We start from the raw sequence: 21,671 nt of genomic DNA on the forward strand, positions 1-21,671 counted from the left end.
GCTGGACAGCTCTTGTGCTGGGCTTCTTAATTAAAATCGGGATTAATGCTGCTGCTCTGCGTCAGCCGCCGTCGCTGCGAGCCCCTGCGGCTCATCGTACCCACTGCCATCCCTCACTGAGTGAGTGATGGGGAGGGGGGCTGGCGTTGTTAAACGTTAATGTGTAAGGAAAATGTGTATGGAAAAAAAAAAGGTAATGTGTATGGAAAAAGAGCAATTTCGGGGTGGATTTAGGCGATGCTGGGAGGGCCCTGGTGCTCCCTTTGGCTCGTCCCGCGGAGGTGACTCAGGGGGGTGACGTGGCTGGCCGCAGGGCACCGAAAATCGGTGTGGTTTCAACATGTTTGGGAACATTCGTGGTGTCGTGGGAGAGGTGGGTGTGGGAGACACAACCACGGCGCACGTAATCCCCCTGGGTGGGGAGAGAGGCGGCGGCGCCAGCTGAGGTGACGTGACTTGGGCACCGCCATGCCTCGGGGCAGCTGCTGGGAGGGTCACCGGCCGCTACAACCCCTCCGCGGCGCTGCCCCGGGGTTCCCACCGAGCCCTGAGGCCGTTTCACGCCGGTTCTGACACCGGGCAGAGGCTCCGGGGGGGCTCGGGGCGGCCCCGGGGCGGCCCCGCGGCGGGTCGCAAGATGGCGCCGGGCCGCCATCACCTCAGCCGACCTCCCTCCCCCCTCCCCCCGTCCCCCCCGGCGCGGTGCATGCCGGGTAAGGAGCCCCGCCGGGAGCCCGCCATTTTCTGTCAGGGCTGGCGGGAAAGGCGGGAAGGGAGCGAGCGCAGCCCCAGCGCCGCCGCGGGACTCCCAACGGCTCCAGCGGCCGCCGCCAGCCACGCACGTAGGTAAAGGCGGCGGGGGAGCGGCGCCGGGGCCGGTCCCCGGTGGCCGCGGCGGGGGGGGGGGGCGGCGGCGGCCGGGGGGGGCGGCTCGGCGCCGAGGTCGCCTGAGGAGACGCTGCCCCCAAGTCCCGCCTTCCGTGTGTCGCCGCTCGCTGATTGGCGGCGGGGGGCGGCGGCGCTGATTGGCCGCGGAGCCCCGCGGCGAGCCGCGAGGGGATTGGCTGCGAGGCGCGTCCGTCAGAGGGGAGATGGGGCGGTGCGGCCCCGCTGCGGGAGGTTTGCGAACCGATTGGCCTCGCGGCGGCAGCCAATCAGGAAGGAGTTGGTCTGGGGGCACATGGTTCCGCGCGGCCAATCGGGGCGCAGCCGCGGCGCGGGGGCTTCTGGGGGTTGTAGTCCGAGCGCCGAGCCGGCGGGGAGGCCGGGGTAGACATGGCGGCGGGGCCCTCGTGGCGGCGGGGCCGTTGCCGGGGCCGTTCCCCGGGGCCCACCGGTTCCTTCTCCTCCTCAGCAGCCCCTAGCGAGCTCCCGGCATGGCCCGCACCAAGCAGACGGCCCGCAAGTCCACGGGCGGCAAGGCGCCGCGCAAGCAGCTGGCCACCAAGGCGGCCCGGAAGAGCGCGCCGTCCACGGGGGGCGTGAAGAAGCCCCACCGCTATAGGTAACCTCAAAAAAACACACAAAACACCCCAAAAACACCCCAAAAACACCACCGATCCCGCCCCCAGGAGCCCGCTGCCACCTCCGGAGCGTGTCGTGCTCGGGAGTTTTGGGCCTCGTGTGGAAGGAACACCACTAAAAAGAGGAAAAAATCTTGTGGTTTTGGTATTTTTGTATCTGGGAGTGTTGGCGGCATCGGTTCCTGTCAGTAATGTGCTATATTTTTATTATTTTAACCCAAATTTGGTCCATTCTGATAGCTTGTATCACAAGGAGTCGATAAAGGTTAGGTTCTGTGAACCGGGCTGAAGGGGAGCGGATGTGGGGCAGAAAGGGAGTGACTCCGGTGTGACTCCGGTGCGAATCCGGTGAATCTGGTGTGGCTCCAGTATGAATTTGGTGCAAATCCGGTGTGACTACGGTGTGACTTTGGTGCAAATCTGGTGTGACTCCAGTGCAAATCCGATGGGAGTCCGATGAGAATCTGGTGTGATTCTGGTGTGACTCTGGTGTGAATCCGGTGCAAATCTGGCGTGACTCCAGTGCGAATCCGATGGGAGTCCGATGAGAATCTGGTGTGACTCTGGTGTGACTCTGGTGTGAATCCGGTGCAAATCTGGCGTGACTCCGATGCGAATCCAGTGTGACTCCGGTTTCCCCGTGTAAACGGAACCTGTTGCAGGCCGGGCACCGTGGCGCTGCGGGAGATCCGGCGGTACCAGAAGTCGACGGAGCTGCTGATCCGCAAGCTGCCCTTCCAGCGCCTGGTGCGCGAGATCGCGCAGGACTTCAAGACCGACCTGCGCTTCCAGAGCGCCGCCATCGGGGCGCTGCAGGTGGGCGATATCGGGGCGATATCGGGGTGATGATATCGGGGCGATATCGGGGTGATATTGGGGCAATAATATCGGGGCGATATTGATAATAATATTGGGTGATAATATCGGGGTGATATTGAGGTGATACCAGGGCGATATTGGGGCGATAATATTGGGGTGATATCGGGGCAATTATATCGGGGTGATATTGGGGCAATACCAGGGCGATATTGGGGATATCAGGGTGATATTGGGGTAATACCAGGGTGATATTGGGGCAATAATATCGGGGTGATATTGGGGCGATACCAGGGCAATATTGGGGTGATAATATTGGGGTGATATTGGGGCGATGATGTCGGGGTGATAATACCCGGGTGATATTGGGGCAATACCAGGGCGATATTGGGGCGATAATATCAGGGCGACATCGGGGTGATATTGGGGTTATATCGGGGCGATATCGGGGTGATATCAGGGTGATATTGGGGCAATACCGGGGCGATATTGAGGCGATAATATTAGGGTGATATTGGGGTCATAATATCGGGGCGATATCGGGGTGATATCAGGGTGATATTGGGGTGATACCAGGACGATATTGGGGTGTTAATATTGGGGCGATGTCAGTGCGATATCGGGGTGATAACAGGGTGATATCGGGGCAATAATGGGGCGGTATTGGGGCAATAATGAGGCGGTATTGGGGTGATATCGGGGTGATATTAGGGTTATAATATTGGGGTGATATCAGGGCGATATCGGGGCGATATCGGGGTAATATCGGGGCGATATCGGGGCGGGGAGACCATCACCTCGCCCTGACATCTTCAGTCCCTACTGCTGCCCCATTCCCGCCCCCCCCGGCCACGGCATCTCCCCCAACCCCCCCGAAACCCCGCTCAGCAGCGACTTTCGGTGCCCCCACCCCAATTAACCCCCCCTTTTTTTGCCCCCCCCCCCCCCCCCCCGGCAGGAGGCCAGCGAAGCGTACCTGGTGGGGCTCTTCGAGGACACCAACCTCTGCGCCATCCACGCCAAGAGGGTCACCATCATGCCCAAGGACATCCAGCTGGCGCGGCGCATCCGCGGCGAGCGGGCTTAGCGCCGCCGGAGGGACTCGGGGGGGGGGGTCCTGGGGGGCTTCTCCTGCCCCCCCGCAAAAAAAAAACCCCTCTCGAAGCTCTCCCGGTCACGACATGCAGGCGAAACCGACACCGCGCGCGCACACACACACACACCGAGCAAACTTTTGGGGGATTTACGAGACTTTTGGATTTTTTCCCTTTTTTTTTTTTTGTACGCTTTTTCTTTCCTTTTTTTTTTTTTCTTTCTCCGAGCTGCAAAAAATATAGAGAATTTTGGGGAGGTGGGGGGGAGGGGGTGGGGGGGGAAGGTTTTTGAAATACCCGGTTTTGTACACAAAACTCACGGAGGGTTGGGCGGGGAGCTTCGGGGGTGGCTCCGTGACTTCGTGTTCCCCCGAGGAGGGGGGGGGGGGGGCGCGGTGTTGTTCCCCCCCCCGTCCCCAAACGCGCGTCCCGATTTCCCCCCCCTCTCCCCCCCCCGCCCCCGCGGGGCTGACGGAATGAATAAAAAACCCTAAATGTTAACCGAGCGCTTCTCCTCCTTCCTTCCTCGCCGAATCCCAACAAAACCCAAAGAAACCCCAAAACGGGAGGGTTTGGGGGCCCTTTGATGTTTTTGTCCCTTTCCCTTTTCGGGGGGGGGGTTCGGGCACGGATTACCCCCCCCCCCGGGGTGGGGGGGGAGCTGACGTGATTGCTGCTGACACCCCGGCGTTAATTTTAGCGGTGGCCCCGCGTTAGTCACCCTAAGCGGGATTACGGGGCGCCGGGACCGGGTGGCACCTGGGGATGGCGTGCCTCCCCCCCCCCCAAAAACAACCCGGGGGGACACGTCCTTTTGGGGGGGGGCTCGTCTTTAACAGAGATTTTGGGGTTCGCTGCTTAAAAATCGAAAATCTTAAAAAAAAAAAAGCGTTTTTTTTAACACTTATATAAATATCGGTGCCTAAATTGGCTTAATTGGGGTTTTCCCTAAAAATAGGCGATCCCGACCCCCCCCCCCCCCAGGCGGAGCTGCCCCTGCCCCCCCCCCCCAGTTTTGGGGTGCCCCCCAGGGACCCCAAGAAAGCGGCTTGGCCCTAACGAGGCCTGACGCTGGCAAAGGGACCTCCCCCCCCCCCCCGATTTTTGGGGTCTAATCGGACGTTTTGGGGTTCGGCCTCCGGCGGGGCAGGATTAAAGTCTTAAAGGTTCCAAAATAGCTGGGGGGGGGGACGGGGGGGGATGGGGACGGGGGGGGGGGGGCCGGGGGGGCCTTCACCCACTGAGTCGGGGTCCCCAAATTTGGGGTGAGGGCTGCGGGTTTTGGGACGCCGGCTTTTTGGTGACTTTGGTGGCGCCTCAGCCAATTCGGGGACCCCCCCGGCGTGAGCCCAGCTGCCCCCCCCCAAAAAAAAAAAAAAAAAATTGGGGACCCCTCGGTGCCATCCCAACCCCCCCGGGGTTCATCCTGCGCCGGGGCAGAGCACGGGGACCCCCAAACCCCAAAGTTTGGGTGCCCAGGTGGGAAGTGGGGGGGGGGGCACGGGCAGCCCCCGCCGCATCTGCGCCGCCTGTTTCCCCCCCCCCCCCGGTGAAGGATTAGGGTTAATCAGCCCCAAATCCGCCCGTCTGAAAAACAAACTAATCAGCCCCGCCGCAGCGCTGCCCCCCCGGCTGCCGCCCACATGGGCTGGGGGGGGCACGGGGGGGGGCTCGGGGGGGGGCACGGCACATTTTTGGGGGGCTGCGATGGGGTTTGGGGGGTTGTACTGGGATTTCGGGGGGCTGCATTGGGATTTGGGGGGGTTATACTGGGATTTGGGGGGGGCTGCAGTGGGGTTTGGGGGGGCTGCATTGGGATTTGGGGGGGCCACAGTGGGATCTGGGGGGGGGCACCATGTTGGGGGGGGTTGCGATGGGGTTTGGGGGGGTTGTACTGGGATTTGGGGGGCTGCATTGGGATTTGGGGGGCTTGTACTGGGATTTGGGGGGGCTTTGATGGGGTTTGGGGGGGGCTGCACTGGGATTTGGGGGGTTGTACTGGGATTTGGGGGGGCTGCAATGGGATTTGGGGGGGTTGTACTGGGATTTGGGGGGGCTGCAATGGGGTTTGGGGGGCTGCATTGGGATTTGGGGGGGTTATACTGGGATTTGGGGGGCTGCAGTGGGGTTTGGGGGGGCTGCATTGGGATTTGGGGGGGCCACAGTGGGATCTGGGGGGGCACACCATGTTGGGGGGGCTGCGATGGGGTTTGGGGGGGCTGCATTGGGATTTGGGGGGTTATACTGGGATTTGGGGGGTTGTACTGGGATTTGGGGGGGTTGTACTGGGATTTGGGGGGGGCTGCATTGGGATTTGGGGGGGGTTGTACTGGATTTGGGGGGGCTGCAATGGGGTTTGGGGGGTTCACTGGGATTTGGGGGGGCCACAGTGGGATCTGGGGGGGGCACACCATGTTGGGGGGGGGCTGTGATAGGCTTTGGGGGGGGCTGTACTGGGATTTGGGGGGGCTTACTGGGGTTTGGGGGGTTCACTGGGATTTGGGGGGGCTGCACTGGGGTTTGGGGGGGCTGTACTGGGATTTGGGGGGGGTCACTGGGGTTTGGGGGGGTTGTACTGGGATTTGGGGGGGTTATACTGGGATTTGGGGGGCTTACTGGGATTTGGGTTCTCCACCGGGACTGGGGGCTGAGCAAAGACCCTGGGGGGGGGCACAACGGGGCTCCCCCCCCCGTGCTGTTCTCAGGGCCCCCCCCAAACGCTGCCCCCCCCCGGGGGTCCCGCCTGTCCCCCCATGCCCCGTCCCCGGCTCCGACACCGCAGCTGCCCCTGGGATTAGCCCCGGGCCCCTCCAAGGGGGGGGGCACATTTTGCCCCCCCCCCCATGCCCCCCCCATGCGCCCCCCCAACCCCCGTGGGACCCCCAGGCCCATTCCCAAATCCCTCAGGACTGACCCCAAAACGCGAGCCCCTTCGTTAGCCCTAACGAGCACCCTCAGCACGGTGTAATTAGGGTGGGGGGGGGGGGCTCCTTATACCCCCCCCCCCATAGAAGACCCCCCCCCATCCCACCCGATAATTAATTAACCAGCAATAATTAACCACAGCAGGTCGGCCCTGGCGCTGAGCACACCCCAAAACCCCCACCCCGGGGGGGGGGCGGTGCTGGGTGCCCCCCCCCCCGCGTTAATTGCCGGCAGCGGGGGATTAGCCCCGCGGGGGCCAATGTCACCCCCCCGGGGAATAGCGCCGGGCCCGGGGGGGGGCACGGGGGGGGGCCCGGTGGCGGGCCCTACTTAAAGCTCCCCCCGGCGCGGGGACGCCTTCCCCGCCGCCAGCAGGGCCCCCGCCGCCGCCCCGCCGCAGGTGGGTGGGGGGCACCTTGGGGTGGGGGGGGGACTTTGGGGTGGGGGGACCTTGGGGTGGGGGGACCTTGGGGTGGGGGGGCATCTGGGTTGGGGGACTTTGGGGTGGGTGTAATATGGGGTGGGGGGGGGACTTTGGGGTTGGGGGGCGCCTTGGGGTGGGGGGCGCCTTGGGGTGGGTGTAACATGGCATGGGGGCGCCTTGGGGTGGGGGGCACCTTGGGGTGGGGGTAATTCAGGGTTGGGGTGCCTTGGGGTGGGGGTGCCTTGGGGTGGGGGGCACTTTGTGCGGGGGTAATTCGGGGTGGGGGGGACCTTGGGGTGGTGGGGGCACGTTGGGGTGGGGGGGGGCAACTTAGGGTGGGAGAAACTTGGGGGGTGGGGGGTGCCTTGGGGGGTGGGGGGCAGCTCGGGGTGTGGGGGGACCTCGGGGTGGGGGGGACCTTGGGGTGGGGGAAGCTCCGGGTGGTCCTGAGGGGGGACGGGGACGCGGGGCGGGAGGGGGGGGGCTTCATGCTGGGGACGGGGTGCTGGCCTTGGGGTGACGTCCCCTGGAGCGGGGACGAGCCACCGGGGCTGTCACCGGCGGCAGGGAGACGTCCCCTGGGGCCACTGGGGCTGTCACCGGCCCCGGGAGGTTTGTCACCGGCCCCCAGGGTGACGTCCCCCGGCTTGGGGGCGAGCCCCGCCGGTTCCACCTCCTGCCTTGGGGAGGGGATCAGGGCCTGGGGGGGGCCGCGCAATCCTGCACCGTGCAGCCCTGCAGCGTGCTGTGCTGCACCAAGCCCTGCAATCCTGCACCGTGCCCTGTCGCACCGCGCCGTGCTGCACCGTGCAATCCTGCACTGCGCTGTGCAATCTTGTGCCGCGCTACCTTGCCCCGTGCCGTGCTGCACCGTGCAATTCTGCACCGTGCCGTGCAATCTTGTGCTGTGCTACCTTGCCTCGTGCCCTGCAATCCTGCCCCGTGCCGTGCTACCTTGCACCATGCAATTCTGCACCGTGCCATGCAATCTTGCGCCATGCTACCTTGCCCCGTGCCCTGCAATCCTGCACCGTGCCATGCTGCACCATGCCTTGCAATCTTGTGCCGTGCAATCCTGCCCCGTGCTGTGCTACCTTGCCCCGTGCCATGCAATCCTGCACCGTGCCGTGCTACCTTGCCCTGTGCCGTGTTGCACCGTGCAATTCTGCACCGTACCATGCAATCTTGTGCTGTGCTACCTTGCTCTGTGCTCTGCAATCCTGCCCCATGTCGCGCTACCTTGCATTGTGCCATGCTGCACCATGCAATTCTGCACCATGCAATTCTGCACCACGCCATGCAATCTTGTGCCTTGCGATCCTGCCCCGTGCTGTGCTACCTTGCCCCGTGCCCTGCAATCCTGCCCCATGCCGTGCTACCTTGCACCATGCTGTGCTGCACTGTGCAATCCTGCACTGTGCCATGCAATCTTGTGCCACGCTACCTTGCTCTGTGCTCTGCAATCCTGCCCCATGTTGTGCTACCTTGCACCGCGCCGTGCTGCACCATGCAATTCTGCACTGTGCTGTGCAATCTTGTGTTGTGCTACCTTGCACTGTGCCATGCTGCACCGTGCAATTCTGCACTGTGCCGTGCAATCTTGTGCCATGCAATCCTGCCCCGTGCCCTGCAATCCTGCACCATGCCGTGCTACCTTGCCCCGTGCCGTGCTGCACCATGCAATTCTGCGCCATGCAATCTTGTGCCGTGCTACCTTGCACTGTGCCATGCTGCACCGTGCAATTCTGCACCGTGCCGTGCAATCTTGTGCCATGCAATCCTGCCCCGTGCCCTGCAATCCTGCACCATGCCGTGCTACCTTGCCCCGTGCCGTGCTGCACCATGCAATCCTGCACTGTGCCGTGCAATCTTGTGTTGTGCTACCTTGCACTGTGCCATGCCACACCATGCAATTCTGCACCACGCCGTGCAACCTTGTTCTGTGCAATCCTGCCCTGTGCCGTGTTACATCGCCCTGTGCCCTGCAATCCTGCCCCATGTTGCGCTACCTTGCACTGTGCCATGCTGCACCATGCAATTCTGCACCACGCCGTGCAATCTTGTACCGTGCTACCTTGCCCCGTGCCGTGCAATCCTGCCCCGTGCCACGCTGCCCCGTGCCGTGCGTGACCCCGTGTCCCCCCCCGGCAGCTGGCCCCAGCTCGCCTCAGCAGCGCCCGGTCTCGGCGCGAGGGAGCCCACCCGGAGCATGATGTCCTACATCAAGCAGCCCCACTACGCCGTCAACGGGCTCACGCTGGCCGGGCCGGGCATGGACCTGCTGCACTCCGCCGTGGGCTACCCTGGTGAGCAGCAGCGGGGGGGGCTTCCTCGGGGGGGAGGCGTGCGGGGTTTTGCATGGGGGAGGTTGCACAAAAGGGTCGCACGAAGGGTTTTGCACAGAGGGGTTGCACAGGGGCATTGCACGGGGGGGTTGCACGCAGGGTTTTGCACGGGGGGGTTGCACGAAGGGGTTGCACAAAGGGTTTTGCACAGAGGACTTGCACGGGGGGGTTGCACACAGGGTTTTGCATGGGGGGGTGCACAGGGGCACTGCACAGGGGGTTGCACGCAGGTTTTGCACAGGGGGGCTGCACAGCGGGTTTTGTGCAAGGAGGCTGCACGCGGGGTGTTGGACAGAGGGTTTGCACGGGCGCGTTGGACAGAGGGTTTGCACAGGAGGTTGCACAGCAGCCTTTGCACGAGGGGCTTTGCACGAGGGGGTTGCACAGGAGGGGTCACATGCTGTTTTGCAAGGGGTTTGCACAGGGGGTATCGCACAAGGGGCTTGCATGGGGGGGGTCCTCTCCCTGGCCCCGTGGTTTCCCTTGGGTGGGAAGGGGCTGGGAGCGTGCAACGGCTCGGGGGGGAGGTGGGGGCTCACCAGGGGGTCCCTGACCCCCCCCCATCCGCAGCCACGCCGCGGAAGCAGCGCCGCGAGCGCACCACCTTCACGCGGGCGCAGCTGGACATCCTGGAGGCGCTCTTCGCCAAGACGCGCTACCCCGACATCTTCATGCGCGAGGAGGTGGCCCTCAAGATCAACCTGCCCGAGTCCCGCGTGCAGGTGAGCCCGGTGGGGGGGGGGTCCTGCACCCTCATGCGTGTGCACGAGGAGGGGTCCTGCACGCTCCTGGGTGTGCACAAAGAGGGATCGTGCATGCACCCATGTGTGCAAAAAGAAGGGTCCTGCACCCTCATGCGTGTGCACAAGGAGGGGTCCTGCGTGCACCTGGGTGTGCATAAAGGGGGATCCTGCTTACACCCATGGGTGCACAAGGAGGGAGGGGGGTCCTGCACACACCTGTGTGCACGAGGACGGGTTCTGCATGCACCCAGGGGTGCATAAGAAGGGGTCCTTCACGCAGCCGAGCGTGCACAAGGAGGGAGGGGTGCTTCATGCTCCCGCGTGCGCGCAAGGAGGGGTCCTGCTTGCACCTACGTGTGCACGAGGAGGGTCCCTGCACGCACCCTGTGCAGTGTGAGCACCGCAGGGCTGCGTGACCCCGAGCACACCCGTGCAAGGGCGTGCGCACTGGGATGAGCACACTGGAGCGGGGGGGCGTGCGAGGGACAACGCTGTGCCCGCCGCCCCCGCCTCAGTTTCCCCACCAACCTTCCCCCCCCCTCCCCGCAGGTGTGGTTCAAGAACCGCCGCGCCAAGTGCCGGCAGCAGCAGCAGCAGAGCAGCGGCCAGGCCAAGGCTCGGCCCGCCAAGAAGAAGAGCTCGCCGCCCCGCGAGGCGCCCGCCGACGCCGGGGGGGCCGGGCCCTACAGCCCCCCGCCCGCCGGCACCCCCAGCTCCGCCGCCGGCGCCACCGTCTCCATCTGGAGCCCGGCCTCCATCTCGCCCGTGCCGGACCCCTTGGCCACCACGGCCGCACCGGGGCTGCCGCGCTCGGCGCCGTTCCCCGGCTCCTACGGCCAAGCCGGCGGCTACGGGCAAGGCTACGCCGGATCCGCCGCCTATTTCGGGGGCCTGGACTGCAGCTCCTACCTCTCGCCCATGCACCCGCAGCTGGGGGCGCCCGGCGCGGCGCTGAGCCCCTTGGCCGCCCCCGCCATGGGCGCCCACCTCGCCCCCTCGCCCGCCGGCTTGGCCGGGCAAGGTTACGGCGCCGCCGGGCTGGGTTTCGGCGCCGTCGACTGCCTGGACTACAAGGACCAGGCGGGCTCCTGGAAGCTCAACTTCAACGCCGCCGACTGCCTGGACTACAAGGACCAGAGCTCCTGGAAGTTCCAGGTCTTGTGAGGGGGGGGCCCGGCCCCGCCGCGGGCGCACGAGGGGGCCCGGAGGGTGCCGGGCACGGCTGCGGCGCGGGGAGTCCCCTGGGAACGGAGCAGCGCCGGGGCACGGAGAATCCCCTGGGAGTGGAGCAGCCCCATGGCACGGAGCGTCCCCTGGGCTTTGGGCGTCCCCATGGCACGGAGCGTCCCCATGGCACGGAGCGTCCCCATGGCACGGAGCAGCCCCTGGGCTTTGGGTGTCCCCGTGGCCAAGAGCGACCCCATGGCACGGAGCAGCCCCATGGCACAGAGCAGCCCCTGGACTTTGGGTGTCCCCGTGGCTAAGAGCAGCCCCATGGCACGGAGCAGCCCCATGGCACGGAGCAGCCCCTGGACTTTGGGTGTCCCCGTGGCTAAGAGCAACCCCATGGCACGGAGCGTCCCCTGGGCTTTGGGTGTCCCCGTGGCCAAGAGCGACCCCATGGCACGGAGCAGCCCCATGGCACGGAGCAGCCCCTGGACTTTGGGTGTCCCCGTGGCTAAGAGCGACCCCATGGCACGGAGAATTCCTGCACGGAGAATCCCTTTATGGACCATCCCCATGGCCAAGAGCGTCCCCTGGGCTTTGGGTGTCCCCTGGGCATCGGGTGTCCCCGTGGCACCGAGCATCCCGAAGGCCAAGAGCGTCCCCGTGGCGCAGAGCAGCCGTGCACGGAGCGACCCCGTGGCACGGAGCGTCCTCTGGGCACGGAGAATTCCTGCACGAATCCCTTTAGGGACCATCCCCGCGGCACGGAGCGACCCCAAGGCATGGAGCAGCCCCGCACGGAGCAGCCCCATGGCCCGCGACGTCCTTGCAACGCAGCCCAGCCCAGCAGCACGGAGCACGCCCGTGGCATGGGGCGTCCCCACGGCGTGGGACAAGCTTGCAACAAGGAGCATCCCTGCAACAAGGAGCATCCCTGCAACAAGGAGCATCCCTGCAACAAGGAGCGTCATAACTCAGAGTATCCTTGCAGCATGGAACAAGCTTGCAGCATGGAGCGTCTTTGCAACACGGAGCACCCTTGCAACACAGAGCGTCCTTGCAACTCGGAGCATCCTCATAGCACGGGGTGTCCTCGTAGCAAGGGACGTCCTTGCAACAAGGAGCATCCCTGCAACAAGGAGCGTCATTGTAACTCAGAGTATCCTTGCAACACGGAGCATCCTTGCAACTCGGAGCATCCTCGTAGCATGGAAAAACCTTGCAACTCGGAGCATCCTTGCAACTTGGAGCATCCTTGTAGCATGGAAAAACCTTGCAACTCGGAGCATCCTTGCAACTCGGAGCATCCTCGTAGCATGGAAAAACCTTGCAACAAGGAGCATCCTTGCAACATGGAGCATCCCTGAAACGTGCAGCATCCCTGCAACACGGAGCACCCTTGCAACAAGGAGTATCCTCACAACAAGGAGCATCCTCGCAACTTGGAGCACCCCTGCAGCATGGAACAACCTTGCAACAGGGAGAGCACCCTTGCAACACGGAGTACCCTCACAACAAGGAGCATCCTTACAACATGGAGCATCCCTGCAACACTGAGCATCCTTGTAGCACAGGGTGTCCTTGCACCAAGGAGCCCCCTTGCACCAAGGAGCCCCCTTACACCAGGGATCCCCCTTACACCAGGGAGCCCCCTTACAACTCGGAGCCCCCTCGCAGCGTGCCCCAGCTGCCCGGCGCATCCTCGCGGCGCTGAGCCCCCCGCGCCCCCCATTTCAGCCGGCACTGGGGTTGCCCCCGTTCCCCGCTGCGCCCCCCCCCCCTCCTCCGGGCGGCCGCCCCCCACCCTCGTTTCTCCCCATTTCCCCCCGTAGCTGCACCCGACCCCCCCCCAGCCGCCGGGGGGGCTGCGCAGAGCTGAGGAGGAAAGGAAAGGCTTTACAGAACCGAAATCGTAATTAAAAAAAAGCGGAAAAAGTGGAAAAAAAAAAAAAAGAAGGAGGGGGTGCCCCCCCCCCCGCCTCTCGCTCATTAACGGCAGTGGCTAACGAGGGGGGGCTGCAATGGTGCTAAGGGGGGGCTCCAGCTGGGGGCGAGTTAGGGGGATTTGGGGCTGGGGGTGCCAGCTGGGGTCCCCGGCACTAATTAGGGAGCGGTAATTAACGGCCACGTGGGCCCCCGCAGCGCTGCTATGGAAAAAAAAAGGGGGGGGGCACGGAAAAAAACCGCGTTGCCCTTTAACCCCTAAATCCGCCCCGAAATGGCACCGCAAATCCGCCGGGCGCTGAGCCGGGGCTGCGGGAGGCCGGGGGGGGGCCGGGGGGGGCCGTGGGTGCGCCCTTGGGTTGGCGGGGGGGGTCCTTGCGCCCTGGGGGGGCTCCTTGTGCCCTGGGGGGCTTTGCAATTGGGGGGGGTCCTTGCACTTTGGGGGGGCTCTTTGCACTTTGCGGCTCTTTGCACCCTGGGGGGGGCTCTTTGCACCTGGGGGGGCTTTGTACTTTGGGGTCCCATTTTTTTTTTGGGTGGGGGGGCTTTGCACTTTGGGGTCTGTGCATTTGGGGGGGGGGCTCTGGCTTTGTTGGGGGCTCCCCGCACTCAGGGGGCTGTGCACAAGGGGGGGGGGTGCTCAGTGCTTCAGGCACCCCTAACGCAGTGGGGGGGGGGGCGGGCTGGGGGTCCCAGGGGGGTGTGATGGGGGGGGCACGGCCCCCCCCCAGGGTTAACCCAGGGCCTCTCCGGGCGCCAGCCGGGCAGATGGAGCCTAATCCGGGCTGAGCCGCGCGGGGGGGCCGGGGAAGAGGGTTAAGCCCGGTTTAACGGCCCTAATGAGGGGGATAAGGGGGGGGGGCTGGGGGGGGGTGCACGGCCCCCCCCCGGGGACATGGGGACGGGGACACGGGGACGGGGACACGGGGACGGGCACGTCCCGGCCGGCACCGACGCCACGCGGCGTGGGGACGCGGCTGGGTGGATGCACGGCCCAAGTGTGCACGGGTGCGGGGGGGTTGCACGCCCGTGCAGGGCCCGTTGCACAAGTTGCACAGGGGTGCACAGCCCCTTGCACGCACATCCGGGGGCGTACTGCTCATTGCACGCGCGTGCGAGGTTGCACGGTGCATTGCACACGTGCACAGGGGTGCAGGGCCCCTTGTATGCACATCCAGGGGTGCACGGCCCCTTGCACACATGTGCAAGGTTGCACAGCCCCTTGCACACATGCACAGGCTTGCACAGCCCCTTGCACACACACGCAAGGTTGCACAGCCCCTTGCACATGTGCATAGGCTTGCACAGCCCCTTGCACGCATGCACAGGCTTGCACAGCCCCTTGCACACACACGCAAGGTCGCACAGCCCTTTGCACACGTGCACAGGCTTGCACAGCCCCTTGCACACACACGCAAGGTCGCACAGCCCCTTGCACACGTGCACAGGGGTGCACAGCCCCTTGCACACACACGCAAGGTCGCACAGCCCCTTGCACACGTGCACAGGCTTGCACAGCCCCTTGCACACACACGCAAGCTCGCACAGCCCCTTGCACACACACGCAAGGTCACACAGCCCCTTGCACACACATGCAAGGTTGCACAGCCCCTTGCACACACACGTGCAAGGTTGCACAGCCCCTTGCACACACACGCAAGGTTGCACAGCCCCTTGCACACATGCACAGGCTTGCACAGCCCCTTACACACATGCACAGGCGTGCACCACCCATTGCTCCCCATCCCCGCACCCCAGCCCCCATCCTGCCCCCCCCCGGCTCAAGGGAAACCGAAACCGTCCCCGTGTCCCCCCCCTCCGTGGAGCCCATAAAAGCGGGGAACGGAGCCCAGTGCCTCCCAGTGCCTCCCAGTGCCTCCCAGTGCGTGGCCCCCCTGGCTCGCCATGCCCCGGCCGCTGCTGCTGCTGCTGCTGGTGGCCCAGACGCAGGCAGGTGAGTCGGGGGTCCGGGGTTTGGGGGACCCTATTTGCACCGTGGGACCCCAACGGGGGTCGGGGGACCCCAGTCTAGGCCACGGGGACCCAGTTAGGGCTCTGGGGACCCCAGTTAGGGCCACGGGACCCCAAGGAGGGGGCTAGGACCCTAATGAGGGTGGGGAGACCCCCAGGGAGGGCAAGGGGACCCCGAGGAGGGTCTTGGGGACCCCAAGGAGGGTGTTGAGACCCCAAGGAGGGTGTTGGGACCCCAAGGAGGGTTAAGAGGACCCCAAAAAGGGTCTTGGGGACCCCACTGATGGTGCTAAGACCCCAGTGAGGGTGTTGAGACCCCCAAGGAGGGTTGTGGGGACCCCAGTGAGGGTGTTGAGAACCCCAAAGAGGGCGTTGAGACCCCAAGGAGCTTGTGGGGACCCCAGTGAGGGTCTTGGGGACCCCATGGAGGGTGTTGGGACCCCAAGGAGGGTTGGGGGGACCCCAGTGAGGGTCGTGGGGACCCCAGGGGGGTGACCCTCGCTGCCCCCTCTCCCCCAGGACACAACCGGGAGCTGCTGCGGGCGCGGGCGCTGCGGGCGCTGCGGGGGCCGGGGAGGGGCGGGGGGGGGACCCCCGTGGTGGGGGGGTCCCTGCAGCAGCCCCTCGACCACTTCGACCCCCTGGAGGGCCGCGTCCTCACCCAGGTAGGGGCACGGGGCTTGGGGGGGGGGGGGCACGCGCCTGGTGCACGGGATGCACACGCGTGTGCCCCCCCCCCCCCCCCATGTCCCGCAGCGGTTTTGGATCAATGAGGAGTTTTGGGATCGCCCGGCTGGCCCCGTGTTCCTCGTGGTCGGGGGGGAGAGCGCCCTGAGCCCCCTGGTGCTGCGGGGGGGTACGGGGTGGGGACGGGATTGGGATTGGGGATGGGGATGGGGATGGGGATGGGATGGGGATGGGGATGGGGTGGGATTGGGATGGGATTGGGATAGGGATAGGATGGGGATGGGATTGGGATTGGGATTGGGATTGGGATTGGGATTGGGATAGGGAGAGGATGGGGATGGGATTGGGATGGGGATAGGGATAGGATGGAATGGGGGATGGGATAGGATGGGGATGGGATGGGATTTGGGATTGGGGTGGGGATGGGATGGGATGGGATTTGGGATGGGATGGGGATGGGGATGGGGATGGGGTGGGATTGGGATGGGATTGGGATTGGGATAGGGATAGGATGGGGATGGGATTGGGATTGGGGATGGGAGTGGGGTGGGATTGGGATTGGGATAGGGATAGGATGGAATGGGGGATGGGATAGGATGGGGATGGGGTGGGATGGGGATGGGGATGGGATTGGGATTGGGATTGGGGATGGGGTGGGATGGGGATGGGGATGGGATTGGGATTGGGGATGGGGTGGGATGGGGATGGGGATAGGATTGGGATTGGGATAGGGATGGGATGGGGATGGGATTGGGATTGGGATAGGGATAGGATGGAATGGGGGATGGGATAGGATGGGGATGGGATGGGATTTGGGATTGGGGTGGGGATGGGATGGGATTTGGGATGGGATGGGGATGGAAGGGATTTGGGGTGGGACTGGGATGGGGTGGAGATGGGATGGGGATGGGATGGGTTAGGCCTGGGGATTGGATTGGGATGGGATTGGGATGGGATTGGAATGGGATGGGATGGGGATGGGGTGAAATTGGGATTTGAGGGGTATGGGGATGGGATGGGAAGGGATTAGGGGTGGGATTGGGGTTGGATTGGGGTGGGGATGGGGATGAGGATATGTCCCCGTCCCCGTCCCCGTCCCGCTGGTGCCAGGCCACGCGGTGGAGCTGGCCCGGCAGCACGGGGCCCTGCTGGTGGCACTGGAGCACCGCTTCTACGGGGACAGCCGGGGGCCGGGGGGGCCGAGCTGCGCTTCCTCTCCAGCCAGCAGGCGTGAGCGGGGTGCTGGCCCCTGCGGCGGTGTCCCCTGGGTGTCCCCTGGTGTCCCTGGGTGTCCCCTGGGTGTCCCCTGGGTGTCCCCTGGTGTCCCCTGGGTGTCCCTTGGGTGTCCCCTGGTGTCCCCTGGGTGTCCCCTTCGTGTCCCTTGGGTGTCCCCTGGGTGTCCCCTGGGTGTCCCCTTGGTGTCCCCTGGGTGTCCCCTGGGTGTCCCCTGGGTGTCCCCTGGGTGTCCCTTTGGTGTCCCCTCTCTGTCCCCTCATTGTCCCCCCTCCATCCCCTCACTGTCCCCTCTCTGTCCCCTTTGTGTCCCCTCATTGTCCCCCCTCCATCCCCTCTCTGTCCCCTCGCTGGCCCCTCACTGTCCCCCCTCCACCCCCTCACTGTCCCCCCTCCGTCCCCTCCGTCCCCCCCCCGCAGCCTGGCCGACCTGGCCGCCTTCCGCCTCCACCTCACCCGCGCCTGGGGGCTGAGCCCCAACCACACCTGGGTGGCTTTCGGGGGGTCCTACGCCGGCGCCCTCGCCGCCTGGGCGCGCCTCAAGGTGGGTGCCCCCCACCCTGCCGGGGGGGTCGGGGCACCCCGGGTTCCCCCCCCCCAACGCTTTCCCCGGCCTCAGTTTCCCCACTTGGTGTCGGCGGCCGTGGCGTCGTCCGCGCCCGTCCGGGCTCAGGTTGACTTCGCCGGATACAACCGTGTGAGACCCCCAAATCCTGACCCCAAACCCCAAGATCTGACCCCAATGACACCAAGCCCCAAAATCCTGACCCCAAAGACCCCAAATCGTGCCCCCAAACCTCCAAATCTGACCCCAAAGACCTCAAATCCTGCCCTCAAACCCCAAAATCTGACCCCAAAGACTCCAATGCTGCCCCCAAACCTCCAAATCTGACCCCAATCACCCCAAATCCTGCCCTTGAGCCCCAAAATCTGACCCCAAAGACCCCAATCCTGACCCCAAGCCCCTAAATCTGACCCCAAAGACCTCAAATCCTGCCCTCAAACCCCAAAATCTGACCCCAAAGACTCCAATGCTGCCCCCAAACCTCCAAATCTGACCCCAATCACCCCAAATCCTGCCCTTGAGCCCCAAAATCTGACCCCAAAGACTCCAATCCTGACCCCAAACCTCCAAATCTGACCCCAAACCCCAAAATCTGACCCCAAAGACTCCAATGCTGCCCCCAAATCTCCAAATCTGACCCCAATCACCCCAAATCCTGCCCTTGAGCCCCAAAATCTGACCCCAAAGACCCCAATCCTGACCCCAAGCCCCCAAATCTGACCCCAAATACCCCAATCTTGACCCCAACCCCCTAAACCTGACCCCCAACCCCCAAATCCTGACCCAAAATTACACCTCCTGACCCCAACCCCAGCTCCAACCTGAAACACCCCCCCCCAAACCCGGTCCTCACCCCAAAAAAGCAAACTATGGCACCACCCCCTTCCCCAAACCCCCAACTCTGACCCCAAACCCTCAACTCTGACCCCAAATCCTAACCTCAAACCTAAAACCCCCCAATGCTGACCCCAAAACCTGGCTCCAAGCCCCAAACTTCAACCCTAAAATGGGTTCTGACCCCAAAACCTCCAGTCCTGACCCCAAAACTCCCACCCCGTCCCTATTAACCCCTTGTTGCCCACCTGCAGGTGGTCTCTGTCGCCCTCTCCAGCCCTGCTGTGGGGGGGTCCCCAGAGGTGGGTCCTGGAGGGCTTGGGGACAGGGGCTGGGGACAGGGTTAGGGGACAGGGACTGGGGGCAGGATTAGGGGACAAGGGCTGGGGACAAGGCTTGGGGGCAGGGCTTGGGGACAGGATTAGGGGTCAAGGGCTGGGGACAAGGCTTGGGGGCAGGGCTTGGGGACAGGGTTAGGGGTCAAGGGCTGGGGACAGGGCTTGGGGGCAGGGCTTGGGGACAGGGTTAGGGGACAGGGGCTGGGGACAAGGCTTGGGGACATGGTTTTGGGACGGGATTAGGGGACAGGGGCTGCATATAGGGGCTGGAGATGGGGTTAGGGGACAAGGGCTGGGGACAGGGGCTGGGGACAGGGTTTTGGGACAGGGTTAGGGGACAAGGCTTGGGGACACGGCTTGGGGACAGGGGCTGGAGATGGGGTTAGGGGACGGGCTGGGGACAGGATTAGGGGTCAAGGGCTGGGGACAAGGCTTGGGGACAGGGTTTTGGGACGGGATTAGGGAACAGGGGCTGCGTATAGGGGCTGGAGATGGGGTTAGGGGACAAGGGCTGGGGACAAGGCTTGGGGACAGGGTTTTGGGACAGGGTTAGGGGACAAGGCTTGGGGACATGGCTTGGGGACAGGGGCTGGAGATAGGGTTAGGGGACAGGGACTGGGGACAGGGGCTGGGGACAGGGTTAGGGGACAGGGACTGGGGGCAGGATTAGGGGACAAGGGCTGGGGACAAGGCTTGGGGGCAGGGTTTTGGGACAGGGTTAGGGGACAGGGACTGGGGGCAGGATTAGGGGACAAGGGCTGGGGACAAGGCTTGGGGACAGGGTTTGGGACAGGGTTAGGGGACAGGGACTGGGGGCAGGATTAGGGGACAAGGGCTGGGGACAAGGCTTGGGGGCAGGGCTTGGGGACAGGGTTAGGGGACAGGGGCTGGGGACAGGGCTTGGGGACGGGGCCGTCCCCAGGCAGAGCACCCACCCCGGTGCCGCAGTGCCTGGCGGCGGTGAGCGGCGCCTTCGCGGCGCTGGACGCGCGGCTGCGCGGCCGGCGGCTGGCGGAGGTGACGAGGGACATGTCCTGCTGCCACCCGCCCCGCGAGCCCGGCGACCGGGCGCTGCTGGCCGAGAACGTGGCCGACGTGGTGGCGGGGACGGTGCAGTACAACGGGCTGCTGCCCGCCGACTCGGTGGCCGCCCTGTGCCGCGCCATGACCGACGGGCGCCGCGGCTCGCCCTACCGCAGGCTGGTGGCCGTCGTCAAGGTGGGGGGTGCTGGGGGGGGGGGTCCTGAACCCCTCGGTACCCCCCCTACACCCCACTGCACCTTCCTATTGCGCTCAGCTGCAGCCCTCGCGTCCTCCTCCACCCCGCTGTGCCCCCTTGCATCCCACTGCACCCCCTTAAGCCCCCTTACACCCCGCTGTGCCCCCCTGCACCCCACTGTGCCCCCCCTTACACCCCGCTGCACCCCATTGCATCCCCTTGCACCCAATTGCACCCCATCCCACTGCACCCCCTTGGGCCCCATTGCACCCCGTTGTACCCCCCTGGCACCCCATTGCATCCCCTTGCACCCAATCCAGCCCCATCCTACTGCACCCCATTATACCCCGTGCACCCCATTGTACCCCACTGCACCCCCTTACACCCCCCCTGCACCCCCTTACACCCCCCTGCACCCCCTTACACCCCATTGTACCCCCCCTGCACCCCCTGCACCCCCGTGCACCCCATTGCACCCTGCTGCCCGGCGCAGCGCGGTGCCATCGGGGTGCCCTACCCCCCCCCCCCCAGGCCTTCCTGCGCCGGGGGGGGCAGCCGTGCACCCCCAGTTCCCGCCGGGCGCTGCTGCGGGAGCTGCGGGGCCCGGGGAGCGCGGGCGGCAGCCGGCCCTGGCTCTTCCAGACCTGCACCGAGTTTGGCTTCTGTGAGCACGGGGAGGGAGGATGGGGAGGGGGACTGGGGGCTCCTGCACACCCCCCCCCACTGACCCCCCCAGCCCCCCCAGACCCCAGCTGCGAGGACGCCGCCTGCCCCTTCTCCCCGCTTCCAGACGCTGCGGGCGCAGCTCAGCCTCTGCGCCGCCGCCTTCGGCATCGCCCCGGCGCGGGGTGCGGGAGGCCGCCGCCGCCACCAACGGCTTCTACGGGGCCGCACGCATCCGGGCCCGGCGGCTCCTCTTCGTCAATGGTGCGGCACGGCACGGCACGGCACGGCGCGATGTGGCGTGGCACGGTGCAGCACGGCATTGCACGGTGCAGCAAAGCATGGCATGGTGCAGAACAAAATCACATGGCATTGCACGGTGCAGCACGGCATGGCATGGTGCAGCAAAGCATGGCACGGTGCAGAACAAAATCGCATGGCATTGCACGGTGCAGCACGGCATGGCACGGTGCAGCACGGCATGGCATGGTGCAGCAAAGCATGGCACGGTGCAGAACAAAATTGCATGGCATTGCACGGTCCAGCATGGCATGGCACGGTGCAGCACGGCATGGCATGGTGCAGCAAAGCATGGCACGGTGCAGAACAAAATTGCATGGCATTGCACAGTCCAGCATAGCATGGCACGGTGCAGCACGGCATGGCATGGTGCAGAACAAAATCGCAGGGCACCGCACGGCGCAGCATGTGCAGCACAACACTGCGTGGCATTGCACGGCGCAGCACGCATTGCACAGTGCAGCGCAACATTGCACGGCATTGCACGGCGCGGCATGATGCAGCACGGCACTGCACGGTGCAACTCAGTGCAGCACGGTGCGTCGTGGCACAGCACGGCGTTGCACGGTGCAGCGCGGTGTAGGACAGCATCGCACGGTGCAGCAAGGCCTTGCACCTCGCATGGTGGCACGGTGGCCTCGCACCTCGCACGGTGCATGGCGCACGGTAGCACATGGTGCACAGTAGCACAGTGACCTTGCATGGTGCATGGCAGCAAGGTGCACAGAGGCCTTGCACGGTGCACGGTGCACGGTAGCAGTGTGCACGGTGGCCTTGCACGGTGCACGGTGGCCTTGCACAGTGCACGGCAGCTTTGCACGGGGCACGGTAGCAGTGTGCACGGTGGCCTTGCACACACACGGTGCACGGCAGCACCACG

The 21,671-nt window shown here is 65.1% G+C and overlaps 3 protein-coding genes across 8 annotated transcripts; all 3 read left to right on the forward strand.

Annotated features, from left to right (window-relative positions):
• The first annotated feature begins 702 nt into the window (after nucleotides 1-702).
• On the forward strand, nucleotides 703-3,934 carry LOC310890745 (histone H3.3A). 4 transcript variants are annotated; one of them, XM_083853067.1, is made up of 4 exons: nucleotides 703-842; nucleotides 1,355-1,504; nucleotides 2,186-2,339; nucleotides 3,298-3,934. In XM_083853067.1, the coding sequence occupies exons 2-4, from the start codon at nucleotides 1,377-1,379 to the stop codon at nucleotides 3,424-3,426; spliced, it is 411 nt and encodes a 136-aa protein (XP_083709193.1). In that variant the 5' UTR covers nucleotides 703-842; nucleotides 1,355-1,376; the 3' UTR covers nucleotides 3,427-3,934. The 4 variants fall into 4 exon arrangements, with proteins under 4 accessions (XP_083709193.1, XP_083709194.1, XP_083709195.1 ...); XM_083853068.1 differs by having other exon boundaries at nucleotides 707-846; XM_083853069.1 differs by having other exon boundaries at nucleotides 708-846; nucleotides 1,358-1,504.
• A 2,675-nt stretch (nucleotides 3,935-6,609) lies between these two features.
• Nucleotides 6,610-11,039, forward strand: LOC310890755 (homeobox protein otx5-like). Of its 3 annotated transcripts, XM_083853083.1 has the most exons (4): nucleotides 6,610-6,758; nucleotides 8,934-9,088; nucleotides 9,698-9,849; nucleotides 10,420-11,039. In XM_083853083.1, exons 2-4 carry the CDS (start codon nucleotides 8,992-8,994, stop codon nucleotides 11,032-11,034), a joined length of 864 nt encoding a protein of 287 aa, XP_083709209.1. In that variant the 5' UTR covers nucleotides 6,610-6,758; nucleotides 8,934-8,991; the 3' UTR covers nucleotides 11,035-11,039. The 3 variants fall into 3 exon arrangements, with proteins under 3 accessions (XP_083709209.1, XP_083709208.1, XP_083709210.1); XM_083853082.1 differs by lacking the exon at nucleotides 6,610-6,758 and having other exon boundaries at nucleotides 8,441-9,088; XM_083853084.1 differs by lacking the exon at nucleotides 6,610-6,758 and having other exon boundaries at nucleotides 8,441-9,075; nucleotides 9,670-9,849.
• Nucleotides 11,040-14,886: 3,847 nt separating this feature from the next.
• Nucleotides 14,887-20,980, forward strand: LOC310890753 (thymus-specific serine protease-like; the record flags this gene model as incomplete). The annotated part of the gene is given in 12 exon segments (XM_083853078.1): nucleotides 14,887-14,935; nucleotides 15,472-15,617; nucleotides 15,709-15,808; nucleotides 16,750-16,830; nucleotides 16,833-16,869; nucleotides 17,293-17,416; nucleotides 17,492-17,758; nucleotides 18,526-18,573; nucleotides 19,435-19,827; nucleotides 20,360-20,492; nucleotides 20,574-20,608; nucleotides 20,610-20,980. Coding segments are annotated over 12 exon segments (1,784 nt in total), but the record flags the coding sequence as incomplete, so codon positions are not given.
• Nucleotides 20,981-21,671: the final 691 nt, after the last annotated feature.

The sequence above is a fragment of the Anser anser genome, assembly GCF_964211835.1.
Source record: "Anser anser genome assembly, contig: HAP1_SCAFFOLD_34, whole genome shotgun sequence".
In the NCBI taxonomy this organism is placed as follows: domain Eukaryota; kingdom Metazoa; phylum Chordata; class Aves; order Anseriformes; family Anatidae; genus Anser; species Anser anser.